The sequence below is a fragment of the Bombus vancouverensis genome, chromosome 16, assembly GCF_051014615.1.
Source record: "Bombus vancouverensis nearcticus chromosome 16, iyBomVanc1_principal, whole genome shotgun sequence".
In the NCBI taxonomy this organism is placed as follows: domain Eukaryota; kingdom Metazoa; phylum Arthropoda; class Insecta; order Hymenoptera; family Apidae; genus Bombus; species Bombus vancouverensis.
Genome location: NC_134926.1, coordinates 10,847,887 through 10,862,869, shown reverse-complemented (window position 1 = coordinate 10,862,869; position 14,983 = coordinate 10,847,887). Strand labels below are relative to the sequence as shown.

The 14,983-nt window shown below is 33.4% G+C and overlaps 1 protein-coding gene and 1 long non-coding RNA gene across 5 annotated transcripts; one reads left to right on the top strand and one right to left on the bottom strand.

The window, feature by feature from the left end:
- Positions 1–186: 186 nt before the first annotated feature.
- RanBPM (Ran-binding protein M) lies at positions 187–14,682 on the bottom strand. Of its 4 annotated transcripts, none has more exons than XR_004464722.2 (8): positions 14,425–14,682; positions 10,024–10,379; positions 9,670–9,857; positions 8,064–8,176; positions 7,536–7,964; positions 6,928–7,248; positions 6,407–6,590; positions 187–3,324 (listed from the first exon to the last, which is right to left on the bottom strand). XR_004464722.2 is itself a non-coding variant. In XM_033340739.2 (7 exons), exons 1-7 carry the CDS (start codon positions 14,621–14,623, stop codon positions 6,457–6,459), a joined length of 1,740 nt encoding a protein of 579 aa, XP_033196630.1. In that variant the 5' UTR covers positions 14,624–14,682; the 3' UTR covers positions 6,068–6,456. The 4 variants fall into 4 exon arrangements, 1 of the variants encoding a protein (XP_033196630.1); XR_004464723.2 differs by lacking the exon at positions 187–3,324 and adding an exon at positions 4,265–5,435; XR_013060315.1 differs by lacking the exon at positions 187–3,324 and adding an exon at positions 6,068–6,288.
- On the top strand, positions 1,349–3,840 carry LOC143303724 (uncharacterized). The gene is made up of 2 exons (XR_013060316.1): positions 1,349–2,691; positions 3,206–3,840. It is a non-coding gene; the product is annotated as an uncharacterized LOC143303724 (long non-coding RNA).
- Positions 14,683–14,983: the final 301 nt, after the last annotated feature.

The following is a 14,983-nucleotide window of genomic DNA, read 5'->3' as shown; positions in this document are numbered from 1 at the left end:
TAAAAAAATAAAATAATAAAATCACTTCTTATATAAATTAATATAATCCATAAATTTCGTAACTTATACATTACTTAGTAAAAAAATATGAAAAATACCTCTTGCAATCCTCTTTAAGAAAAGCGAACGTAGAGAAAAAGTTTGCAGGGTTTTTGTTGCAGTGAATGACAGAAACAGAATTCAACGAACAATGTCTCCAAATCATACTGTATTATTCGCAAGATACTCGTGGCTCTCTACCTATAGTACAGAAAACGTTTAACACTAAAAGTCGTCAAATTGTATTTTTTTCCTCTTCCATCGGTCATACGGAATCAACGAATTCGCTCACAGCATTCGCTCTTTCTCTCTTATTTGTTTTAACTAATCTCAGCCTCTCTTTCGCACGCACTCGAATCCACTCGTCCTTATGAATTCAAATTTCAAACAGTTGCTATGCTTGCGTATATGTATCTAGAACGACACGAATACAGAGATACATACAGAGATATGTATGTGTGCCCTATACATATACACACACATACAAAATGAATTAATAAACATTTTTTCCTTGAAATCTCACACGTACACTATTAGTTCATACGATATTAATTCTTTCGTTTTTTTTTTCTTCTTTTTGTTTCATTTACACACATATACATGTTTATATACCTTTTGCATGTACGAATACATACACATGTATATATACGTATCGCGTATTATATAATATAATATACTATGTCGCATATAAAAAACAATTACTTATCGTAGAATACAAGATTGTTTCATACATACATATAAATACATGTGTGTGTGTGTGTGCGCGCGCGCGCGCGCGTGTGTGTGTGTGTGTATGTATATATATATATATATATGTATGTATGCTCCTTCTTTTTGTTTTTTAATTAATTGAGTAATTCTTTTGCAACTTCGTCATCGTCATTATTATTGTTGTTACTTATACAGTTGTGTGTTCAGTTTTCGTCGCAACCTTCTTACTTCGCCTCCTATTACTTTTTTGTTATAAACTGTTACAATCGTTCCCTCGTTCCATGGCCGAAAATCTTCTTTACATTCGCATAATTGTTATCTTTTTAATTATTTCTTTACCTTCTTCCGCAACTATAAAGAAATTCTGATTTCGATGAGACGATTAGTTTTGGTTAAAAAAATTCGAACTAACAAATTCTATACAATTTTTAATATAAAATCTCATTTCTATAATTATACTAATCAATTTACTAATTGATTTAATGAAACTTATACAATCGAGAGGATCGCTATTTTAATTTACTAAACTTCAACGTTAATGCTAAGTATAAAAATTTTCAATTTTCCACCCGCTTAATTTAAAACCACAGGTTATGTCTAATCGAAACTTTCGAATTTTTTTACAAACATTTATAAGTAGTTAATTAAAATTTACAGAAAGAAATATTTTAAACAAATGAATCACTAGAGAGAAAAAGATAGAAATATAAAACACCGCATATTTTACAACGTTCTGTTTAATTATACAACTTTTATTAATTTTCACTATATAACTCCAATAATCTTCGACCACTTACAATCATTCAGGTTCGTATAATTTCCCATTTGTTTTTTTAGTTAATTTCGTCGCTCAAGTTCGACACACTCTTTGTCATTTTTTTTGTCTATTTTTTCTTTGGTTTCCTTTTTTACAAATTTTCTCTCGTAATCACACAATGTATTCCTTAATTACAACGTTGGGCGAATAAAATTGAAACGAAGATACTTAACGGTCATTAAATCGATTTTCTAACATTAGACAATAATAAAAATTTACAAGACGACCTACGAAAAGAAAAAAAAAAGGGAGAAACTAATACCAAAAAATAGAGGAAAGAAAATAGTTAAAAGTCAAGGATTATTGCTTTATCCTTCCTTTAATTCCGTCGTTTGCTGTGAAAATCAGGTGGAAATAGAACGATCGTCGAACAGAGAACGCGATTCTCACGTTACTTCTAACCTTAATTTACGATAATTATAAGAGGAGAATATTCCTATTTATTTATATATTATCCTTTTGAGTTTTATGTTTTCCTTCTTTTTTGTTTCACTAAGAGCTAACAATTGATACAAAAATCGACTCGTTGACCATACGATTAGAAAGGCTATCAAAATAATCGACGAGGGATTAATTAATCGTAGTTGTATCGACGAGACTCTTTTCTCGTTCATTTTCTCAATAAAAGAGCGATGCTGACTGGTTGTCAGCTATCATGCGACGAATCATGTGTCAGAGATTTTAATCACAAAAAGAAGCAAACGTAAAAAAAGTTAACAGAATATACAAGGAGGCAGTGCACTAAAAAATTGAATAAAATAAAATTCGTTTAAAAGTGCTACAATAATTCTGAACATTGAATGGAACAAAAATTTCAGTCGCTACTTTTAGCCAAACATCTATAATTGACAAGATCGAAACAGCAGAGAATGAGCTGCGAATTTCGTGAAATATGAATGGAAATTTTATCACGTAAAATAGGAGCAACGAATGTGAGGTTAAACGAGAAACTTAGAGGAAAATATTAATTGAAAGGAAGGCCGGATGAATGATGTTAGAAACCCACCTGAAGAGAGTTATTCATCGTCTGTTGATGATAAATTACACGAAAATACGAAAGCACGTCCCATTGCGGAAAACGACTCGATCTATTATGGGAACGAGGGAACAATCTCAAGATGATGGTAAGTTACAGGGCTAGAAAGAGGAAACGAGAAAAGGATCGTCTTGGCAGGTGTTTACACGTCATCCTCCGCCTCAAGCTTGTTCACCGTCTTCGATCATCAATCTCTTCCATGTCCAAAATCACTTTATTATAGTGAAAACGAACTCATTTCCAGCCTCAATACCGTATTTATGTTCCCTCATGTTTCTTACATCACCAGCGCCATCTACGTCCTCGGAACTTCGTTTGCCTTAAGTTTGACTGTTAATTCTAACTATTTCCTCTCTACACGTCCGTTCGTGGTCGTCAAGATCGTTTCCCTTCTTCTTCTCCTTTTTCTTCTTCTTTTTCGTGCTTCATTTCGTTAAAGCAGTTTTCTTGTTTGGACTCTGGAAAACTTCAATCAATGTTCATCGTTCTTCGAATAACGATCATTTAGCAATCATCTTCGTTCTCATCCACGTTGCCATGTAACATTGTTTACTTTTGGTGGGTCTCGAGCGTGTATATTATGTTAGACGATTGTGTGTCAGGTGTAGCTGTGTGAGATCGAGCCAGAGAGCCAACTGCCGGACTCTAGCTGAAGAGGCACGCGATGTCGCGAAGTTGTTGCTGCAAAAATATTATCTGCTCCACGTTCCGTCTCCATATCCTAGAACAAACAGGATCGCTATATCAGCACACGTTTCCGACACGATTTCCAATTACATTCGATTCTTTCAACATGACTGACTTCTTTTGGACTTTTGTGCCTGTTTTCTTATAATTTGACTAATGATATAGAGAGATGTAAGGAATTTTATGATTTCAGAAATTGATTAGCAAGTCATAACTAGACTGTAGATTTTTACGTGCTTATAATGTGCAAATTTAAAGGAGCAAAAATGCATAGAGCATAGATAATACGCAAAAATATGTAAAATATAAAAAATAGAGTTATTTTTTAAATTATTCTTTAACGGATGAAATAATAGTAACAGTTTAACAATGTACTTTCTATATAAATGAAACGATCAAACAGATGACTGACTTTCTTTTTGCATATAAATCATGACACAAGCACAGGAGATGTTTATGAAGGCAGAAGTGAATTTTATGAAAAATATTTTTAAAAATCTTTATGATTAATATAAATATTGACAATAAAGTATTATTGTTATATTAATAATAGTTTAAAGCTTTCATTCATCCTTAAAAATTCTCATCTTCATACATACGTACATTCATATAGGTACTTAATATACTTTATAACATTTAATTTTTCTATATATATTCATGATCATTATAATGAAAGAAAAAAAAAAAAATTCACACAATTTAGAAATATTTGTATTATATAATTAACGATAATAATTGTTCAACTTCTTTTTTGCTCCTAGATATATTTTATTATACAAAAAATTAATTATTCAAAAAATTGAGTCCACTGATGATTATACAGTCGTTGATTTTCAAAATTTCCATTTGTATACTGAATATTTAAAATATATAGGTTTTATTAAAAAAGTTTTCGTTTTATTAATACTTATGCTTTTGGCAGATGCGCATGAGCACATTTGATTCAACGCGATTTAAATATTGCGCACCAAAAGTGAAATTCATGGATTTTAATTATATCTCACACGTGTCAAGTTTCACATTATAAAATTGTACAAAGTTTTGTATAGCTTCTGGTCGAAACAATTTACAACAATATATTTACAATAGTATTTTCATTGTTGCATTTTTGTTTCTAATTAAAGCTTGACCAAAGTAAATGTAATTGATGACGTAGATATACAATAACGATTTTGCTTCTTTTATACAGAAATTACTATATCGTTTTTAGGATTACCACAAATCCTGACATAATAAAAAAGCAAAATCAGAGTTTTTAAAAATCTTTTCCAACAAGTATCGTATATTATTCTAATTAATTATTAATTTTTATAAAATAAATTTGTCGAGCTGCGTTTATCTATTTACTTTACATACCATAAGTTCTCATATATGTTCGAAAAAGTCATAATGTCGATAAATAAATGGCTGCTAAAACATTAAAAAATTAATTGAACTTAAAACTAAATCGCTAATGTATATTTCAAGCTATCTTTTATACAATGAGTATTGTGAAAATTAAAATAAAAAATGATACAATAATATATAATATAATATAATATGATATAATATAATATAATATGATATAATATAATATAATATGATATAATATAATATAACATAACATAACATAATATAATATAATATAATATAGTATAATATAATATAATGTAATATAAAATTTTGGAAAAATATTCATAACTTTTTCCATGTATACTTAATTAACATTTCAGCTTGACCACAATGAAAAATCAGAAAAGCTATTAAAAACGTATAGTTTGGAAAATATGCGCAAACATAACGCTAGAATCTATTCGTTAATATTGAATATTGCAATAACTTTCTTTTCCTAGAATTTGAAAATAGTTTCTCGCAATAAGAACACTTGTTGGTACAATTACATCAAGAAACAAATTCGTAAAGCACTTAACCTCACAAAATTATATGTATTCCATTATTGCCGCAGGAACAGAGATACAAAGAATTCGAATTCACAATACCTGTATTATCTTAATCTCTAATTACAGCACCATTTATGAAATCAAGTGAGAAAAGCAAGAGAAAATATATATAATTTCGTCTTTCTTAACGCATGAGAAAACAAAACGATTCCTGTATGGATGTTAAAGAGTGATTCAATGAGACGTTGTTGTATTTTAAAACCTCCTATAATTTTAGAAAAATATATAAAGTCAAATATATGTGTATGTACCAGTTACATGAAAATGATGTTAAAGCTAGTTTACAAAAATGATGTCAACTAAAGAGCCATACACTATCCCGTTCTCTTTACAAGATACACGTGTAAATGGTCATAAATTATGTGAATGGTTAAACGAGTCGCTATCTACATCGGAAGTAAAAATGTACAAAGATGCGGAAACATTCCTGTCGAAAGTCCGGGGATAATTGATACATATCAACTTGACAAATCTCGAAAAAGCATCACCCTCGCTAAAAATTGCACGATTTACAATGGTGACTAGCTTTCTGCATATTTAATAATAACAATATCTCAATTACAACAACGTAAATATAACTTTGTTATTGTCGTCCAGAAACTCTTTTACAAAAATCCAAGAAGCGAAACATACTCTCTCATTCGCATAAATTCATCCAACAGAGGACAACGTCGATAATTCATCGTTGTTTTAACCACAGAATCTAAATTATAGTAATAGCTATTCATTGCAAGAAAAAAATAGGGAATTACAGTTCCATTGGGAGAACAAAGAACGAGAACAAATGAAAAGAGCCGATTTCTCGAATGGCGAAGCAGTGAACAAAAATCAAAATGCTTTATTCAATCCACAGAGAACGGACATTTTATTATCAGCAAAAGTGAACAAAATCAATAAAATCGTGATCGTTTGAACGGGCCACGGGATGTATAATCCTCTTCTTATCACAAAGGTAGTGGCTTAATTTAGAAACGTACAACGTAGGACAATCCTTCTCTCTCTCTCTCTCTCTCTCCCTCTCTCTCGTTCACTTTCTCCTCGTTGATACAGAACTACGACTATAAATCGCGGTTATGTTACAGGGCGATTTCTATAATGTGTGCGATAGTAACGTGTATCAACTATCCCCAGCTTCTTCTAATCGATGCGTAATTTACGTGTAAGAGAGTTACTAACCAAACTCGAGCCGGCAGAAGAAGCAGACGTGGCAGCAGGGGTAGGCACCGTCAATATTGAATGATATTGTCTACGACCGCGAAGCCGCATGCCCCCAAACCAGCGTGTGACATTAGCCGTACCAATTCTCTCGCGTGAGACGCGGCCACTTCCAACGGTGGCCGTCGTGGCAAGTTACTCGACTCTAGAAGTATCAGATGATCGACATTAAATTGTTAGAATGCGAATAAAATACGTGAAACTAAGATACGTGATAAGATACGTTAGAATTAAAGACTAAATTAAAAATAAAATTCGGCTATGTTGATTTAAAAAATGTTACTATTAAATGCATGAGATACCGTGAATATACACACAGACTAGAAATATTTTAGCTTCTACCGTAATTAAAAAAAATTATACTTTACATTAGAAATGCTGTTTTATTATTAAATTTGAATATATTACTAGATAATCATTCTAATTAAATAAGCAACTTAACAACCACTTTGTGCAATAGTTAAAAATTGTAATTTTCTTACCAAGTATGGCAGAATTGAGTCTCGCACAGACGGTTTCCCTCTGTTGGGGATCGAGTTGCCAACCAACCGGCGAGTTCCATGGATTTGCATAGGCTAGAAGACTGAACGCATCTTGAAGCATCTTTTTATTGCTTTCGTTTTTTCCGTGCTGTTGTCGCAAATGTATCGATTGGGAATATAACTGCCTTCCGAATTCTAACATCTTTTCGATTGCCTGTTTATCCCCGCCACAAAGCTGTTTCTTGTTATTCTTATTCGATGTATTTTCCATATTGCAATTACCGTTCTGTTGTTGCTGAATTTGATTAACACTATTGGTCTCTGGGAACAAATAAAAATTTATTTGCCATTAGAAGATATCCTAAAATTGAAAATTATTTGTTTTTAAATATTTCACAAATTAGTAAATATTTGTCCAGATGTAACTGGACTGCGATATTTTTTCTTAGGTGATTGATATATAAATTGAATAATTTAATAAACAGAAATTTTTAATAATATAGTTCCATTGTCTTCTTTCACTTCAAATTTCTTGTCTTTTCCCTAAGAATGACTTCGACAAACGCAACACGATTAAGAGAATAAAAAGCAACCCAATAACATCTCACCCATATCGACGTCTTCCCCGTTCTGACACTTATACCCGTTGGTATTCAAATCACCATTTTGATAGCCGTTTTCGGTATTACTTTTCATGCCGTTTATAACATTCTCTTCCATATCTACATCGTTTTCAATTTGTCCATTAACAAGCTGTTGTTCGGTCGAACCGTTCATGGCATTGTTCATATTCATCTCCTCAACATTGCCATTTGTTGAGGGTTTTGTGTAAGCCTTCGTAGACTGTATAACACTAGTTTGATTGATATTGGAATTCTGTGTGATTTCCGAGTCACTGCCGTTCACCATTTCAACGAACTGCCGACATTTGAGGGCGAAAAGAAGATTCGGATCCCGTTCGAGGAGACCCGGATACAGCCGACTGGTTAATTCTATTGCTTCTCCCATTCTGCCCGCTAATACCAGCTTTAGAATTTCTGAAACAATGCATATTATCTTTTTATATTCCTCTTATAAAGGGAGGAACGAAAAAAAGAAAGAAAAAAAAGAAAAGAACAACGGTATTAGCTTCTTACTTTGTCTATTTTTAATGGAATTAAGATCTTCTTCGAAACCCTGACCAGTACTATTGGCAAAGGCTTCGGCAGTGGCACAGTAACCATGATGGACCAAATATGTTGACACCATTCTGAGGAAGAAGTAAACAAAATCTTTTAGAGCTTGGTGCATAAATTTTCTGAAATCGTCCTTTTTGTGTCATGAATTACTATACGTCCGTAATATATTTGTCGGGTTTACATTAGAATTAGAGTTAGGGGCGTGAAACGAATCTTCGTTCGGACTACACGATGTCGTTATGCAATAGAGAATACATTGACCAGTGCAAATACGATTATTATAGAATTGGACAAGTAACCGTGGTAATTAGATACTCGAGAAACTAATGACAATGATCTTAGGTTCAATAACGAATCCGCGGTCAACGGGATGATAGATGAACATGCTCGCAATATCTAAGTCGAACTCTTTGTTAAAACGTGGAATATCCACCGAGCGTACAGACACAAAGTAACTCGCTAATAGGACCTCACGAGAGAATGACTTTGCGTGGCGATGATGCTGCGGAGGAAAATTATGATGGGGTGTGTCTAAGGACACGAGATCATCGGATTCGTCGAGAAACGCCTTCGTTCAGAAAGTAAGGGAAATTGGCGTTGCTGCTAATTGGTCAATCTCCATATCGGTGGTTAGAAAAAGATGCTAGCCGCCCTCGAGGGAGACGCCGTTCGTTGAAAAATAGGTCTCTCCTATCTTCCCGTAGTTGGGACAAAGACTGTTTGTCCGTTTGAAGGACTTTAGGCAACTAGATGTTAAGTGTTTATAACGGCCGTCGGGCTAGCTGATCGCGTACTATGGAGACGCGTCGGCATCTGGTAACCATCATACCCGAGAAATAGGATCTGCGTGTGGCGAGCCATGGGACAGAAACCGTTGGAATGTTTACTGTCGCGTGCCGCTACAAATCTTTCTTTTAAGGAGAGCCGTTGACCGCGGCTACGTTCGGCGATTAATTGTCGCCTCGAGCCCAAGCTCACTATCACAAATCTCGAACAAATACAATCGGATCGAAAGACGACGATTGTTTAATTACGCCTACGATACGGTAGATTCTAGATTACGGTAGATCAGGGGATTATCCCGAAGTTCCAAAGGGGAGGCTTCGATGTCCTTTCATCTCCGACATATTTAAACAAACATTTTATTCTAAATCTTCGACGTACGCGCCAAGTCTACATACTTTTAACATGTACATATTATTATGCGACAGAGTATAAGTATACATGTCTACAAGGTCATTCGACATTAAACTGACGTAGTAGAAAATTACACAAGATGCACTATGCACGCAATTATTAAATTTATTAAATTTTCAATCACGCGCTGTGAGTTCAGTTCATTCGACCAATTTGGAGAACAATGGAAGTTAGTTTGCATATTCATGAAAGTACTGGTCAACTCGGCTATTAATGATCATGTGTAACCAAATAATTAGCTGAATTTTGCGAACAATCGTCAATCCCCCAATGGGTAGGTTTCTTTCATGAAACGCCCAAAACTTGTACCTCGATCATATCGTAATAATATTTACGACAGTAAGGAAAATAAAGAGATCCAACTCACTTGTGGAGGACTGCTTGCCATTGGCCCTGTCCGTGATCTGGCGTGGGATAGTTTATAATTTGCAATCTTGTTTTGACGCGGAGTTCGTTAAGCATGTCATCGATGTCAAATACAAATGGTTCTTGTCCGAAGTTTGCATCGACTACCTCTCCTGGAGTTTGAAGGCCCACCGTTGGATATAAATTTGGCTGTAAAATATACAATGAACAATGATCGACGAATCGTTATTTAGTAAGTCGTGCAATAAATCGTTATTCTTAATTAAAGATATTAGCTTCGGCTCTTCTGGAGGAAGACAAACGCGGATGAACGTTCGCTTTGTTACGAGCCCTTCAATTTGTATGTACTACTAACCGGAAGATCAGTGAAGGCGATACCAAGATGGTGTCCATTCTTCGTATAGAAGGCAGTGTTGTCAACAAGATTTACGCCACATCCGATTACATCTCCTGTGGTGAAGGTGGGCCCATAAGGTTGTCCTGTTCCAGAGGAACAAAAACTGTGCCCATCGTCGCCATGGTACCCGTAGGAGTGCTTGTCCCAACCTGGCAACCTATTCACGTTCACCCCATGGGCAGACAGGCCGATTCCCATGTAACCATCTCTGCCTTTACTAACGATCTTCACCTCAAAATAATAGAGACCACAAGCTGCTGGTATGCAGTGCGTTGTACGTACACTTGCGGCATCCTTGTGAGTTTTTCCATAACCTAAAATGGTGTATATGTATGATATTGTTTATTGATTTCGTGTTTCAATTGCTTCATATATTAGAAGGAATTTTATTAAGAACTTTAGGTGGGAAAATAGGTTAGGGAAGTAAAATGGAGGACATGGTAAAACTATTTGAATATTGAATATTAATTCTAGAATCATTACTTTTCGAATAAAATATATATCTTAATAACATCATATTAATTATTTTATATGCAGAGAATTGTAGTAAATGAAAGAACGTTTTTCGAAATAAATATAATCTTGCAATTATATATAATGGATATAGTATATAGGAAATACTTTAGTAAGATAATATAATAATTGCCTAAAATAATAAGTTATCTTCTAAAAATTAAATTTATTCTCAGACATTACGAAATAATTGATCCCTTTCCGTCTCTCTTTTCGATATAAGTTCAGAGGAAGCGAGCTACAACGAGGAAAATCACGAGGGTAGGAAATTCGAGAACAGAAGTGATCGGCCGTCACAATCTAATCGCTAATCTTGCATGCACTTGCAATGTAGCGATGCAGTTTGTCGACCTAGTAACCTACAGTTACCCATTTCACATATAATTAAGTACAAAAGAATTATTAACGCGTCTAACAAAACGCTATCGTAGAACCTTGGCTGTGACGCATCATTTTGCGTCAAAATAATCGGACGTTAATTATGTAAACATCGATGTACCAAATTAATTTACAGAACGCACGGTCTGTCACGAATAATAAACAAAGGTACACACTGATTTACTTAATCGATAATGCATACGTTTGTGAATGTTGTGAAGCTACTTGCGGCTATTTGAATATCTCGAATGAAATTGTTGAGTTAACAATTTAATGGTAAATAGCCCAATATTAAATAGCCCAATAATAGAATAATAGAATAGAATGAAAATATTACCATAATAATGATTAGTAATTATATTTATTTATAAGGATTTATAAGGATGTAAGTTATGATTTGCTATTGGAACAGGCAACAATAAGAATTACGAGCGAAATTATTAAAACGGATATTAAAATAACAAAATGAGGAAAACATGTTAAAAAGTTGGAAAAGTAGAAAGGCAAATGCGATATATACCGACGAACGCTTCAACTCCAGAGTATTTTCTCAATATTTATTATTAAACATCGTAACGGCTAACAAGTATTTATTTTCTAAACTACGTCAATGAATACTGTACGTTTTCCTTTGGGATGTTCGATGTTAACGAAAAATGAAGAGGCTCGTAATTAATGAGTTTGGATTAGCACGCTTACGGACGAGAGAGCGCACTAACACAAACGCACGTGTGGCCACGGTCAATTAAATTTGACGATATCCAAATGGCCTTATTAACAAGAATACTGCAACAATTTAATTCGATAGTCATTATTTGATGTTTTGATGCTCGGATTTCGTTAATGGAATAGTTACGAGGATATTATCTCGTGATAATTTCATTCCATGTTATTGTCAATTTGTTCAATTTCATATATAGCCATTTCCAGAGTTACTGGTTTTCTCATAGTGAATGCTAATTGTGTCAACGAGAAGATTAATGAATTAAATTGGAGAGCGCGGATTTTTTCAAAATAAGTTTGCAATTAGATTTAATTGTAACAGAGAAGTATGAAGTTCAGTTTCCCGTGTTTAAATTGTCTTCTTGATTTATTCGACGTACATTTAAACAATTCTATGTCTGTCTTACTTCTGCTAATTACTTGGAATCAGTTTTGTATAGAGTATTGTTTTTAACATTGAGCAGAAATTAGAACGATAAATATGTAAAAAAAAAAAAAACAAAAACCATAAAAATGTTTACAATGCAAAGACAATTTAAGATAGTAAAAATGGAAGATAGAAAAATGAAAGAAAGAAACGGTAACACGGACGAAATGAGAAAATAAGAAGGATGGGTGAAGTATAAATTGCATGTTTTTATATCTTTTAATTTTCATTAAAGAATTTGGAAACTGTTTCTATGCAATTTATTAGATATATTAGTTTTTAAAATTTTTATCAATTATGATTAAACAATTGTTGAATAAATGAACGAATAAGACTAATGTTACATTAAAAAATTAGATGATTAGAAAAATATATAAATTAGATAGATTAGAAATGAAACTAGTTTTTAGTCAATTAATTTGGTTGAAATATTATAATATTTAATCTCGAATATTTGAACATTAATCATAAAATATTTGAAATCCTAAATAATAAGATAAAGAAGATATTTTTTCCATCAAATAATTTAAATATTATTATGTAAAGATGGAAATTGTGGAAGAATAAAGTTCTATGGCCGATAGTAACAAAATAACATACACTGTTAAGAATTCATTACACTTCTTTTATTTCCCTTATGGAATAGGATATGTTACAATGCTATTTCCTCGTAGTTGCAAAGACTCACTGTATGAATGATTACTTATTTGATGCAATTAATATTCCGGTGTTGAAGAAACATATAATTTCTGATGTTGTTGTAGTATTACTTTCTCATATTAACGACATACCAAATTACATACCAAATTAAATACATTTATTCAGCTATTAACAGTACTTTGAACGATTGTATAAATTATAAGTAATTAAAGTTCATAGCCTTAATCGTTTCTACTTTAATTATAACAACACAATAGCTCATTAAAACAAAGATTTAGTATAATCTTGACAGACAATCTCTGTGACAAACGGAAATGGAAAAGAATTAAGGTTGTTATATTTTAATCTTCTTTGAGTATGTCTGTACTTGTTCACAAAGGATTTGAAAGCCACTTTATAATCTACATACAAAGAACGAATATAAAATTGCAAAACAGGGCAAAAATATTAAATAAGAGAATAAATAGTTGAAAAAGATCAAGTGTGAATAATAACCGAACAAATTTCATTTCAATTTGTTATTAAAGTGCAATTCTAAAAATGCAAATAATATATTTTAATTTATGGTATTTGCTGCAGAAAATTTCCAAATCTATCATAAATGCAAAACATTTACATTAATTTGTTAATATAGCCAATGAAATCATAATATAAAACATTTTACTGACAGTTTATTTACTAACCGATATGTCTTCTGCGATTGATCTATCCTTCGTACCTTTCAATATACAGTAATATGTATTCATTTTATGAATCTAAAAGTATTACTCCTAGCATTATCAATAATCACTGAAACAAATAATCACTCGATATTAATTAAATGGAAGTACAACGCAATTCCTAGATTCTTTTCTTACTTAAAGAGAAAAAGATCCTTCTGGCTACTTTTTAACACAATCTTTTTCAAACACATAATAGTTAATATTTAGACAGCTTCGACCTTAATTTGGAAATCAGGATATAACAACAATAACAATAACACGATTCTTGTCGTTCATCGAAATTTTCATGGATTTATTCAACATCTATATATACATAATAAATACGAATAAATACCAATGGTAGAAAACAGTGAAAAAATTCGTCCACTTCGAAACTGATTGACGACGAGAGGCCAGGGGGGAGCAGGAGCGAAGAAGAGCTCGCGAGCGAGTGCGCGAGAGAGGGTAAATACGTGGAAGCTGTGGGCGAGCAGGAGAGAGAAAAGTAACTGTTCAAACATCGCAGCTGTCATTGCCATTGCGCCTTCTCTACGCAGATTCATTTTTCTCATGAATATCCGGAAAAATCATCGCCAGAACCCCGACACTTTAATCGTAAGGGATCTCGATCCACTTGCTATTTAAAACAAATGTTTACACACGATAGAGAAATAATAACCGAGCGATCGAGAGAAAGTCGAATAGAGACCATGACCGATCAGCTGATTCCTTTGTTTAGGTCGCTGACACACGCGAAACGGAGCCCTGCCATTTTCAATCGATATTACAGCTCCGTCAAACGATTCGTCCGTATCAAGCAAGAATTCGAATCCTATTGGCCGGGATCGTTCCTCGATCCTTCGTTTCGGGCAATGTTAAAAATCGTCCGCGAGAATTCTCTGGGTGGCAAAATGAAAAGTCGTTGAGAGATATAGAGGATCGAAATGAGAAACGTACCTTTGTAGTGAACACGAAGATTGTTTTGGGAGAGGCCGATGTAATTGTACTTGTCCTTGGGGCTCCACGAACGTGGCAGCGGTGTTTCCTCTTCGTTTACCATCGGATAAAGCATCTTTAGTGGATCAATGGACTGACTTTGCCCGGAATTAGTCTGAGAAGGCTCCATAACACTCGGTTCCTCGCTGGTAGCGGCCATCTTTCTCCTGGGCAGCCCCACTACTTTCGCCAGTGGACTCTGCTTGACTGACTGCGCAACACTCCTGCGCAACTCAACTTTACCTTCGGGTTCATGAAGTCCTCGATATGTAGATAATCTACTTCATTGCGGAAATTTTCGACTTGCACTAGTGCTGACATCTGGCGTATTATTGGATACAATGTTAAACCTTATCAAAAGCATATATAATATACTTCGATATATTATATTGCCTGTATAATAGAGGGGAATTCTCTTTCTGTATACAATAAATGTGTTCTATTATAGATATTTCAGGAATGATAGTAAATTATGAAAAGGATATGAAACTTGAATATTAAGGAAACATAATTAATTTTT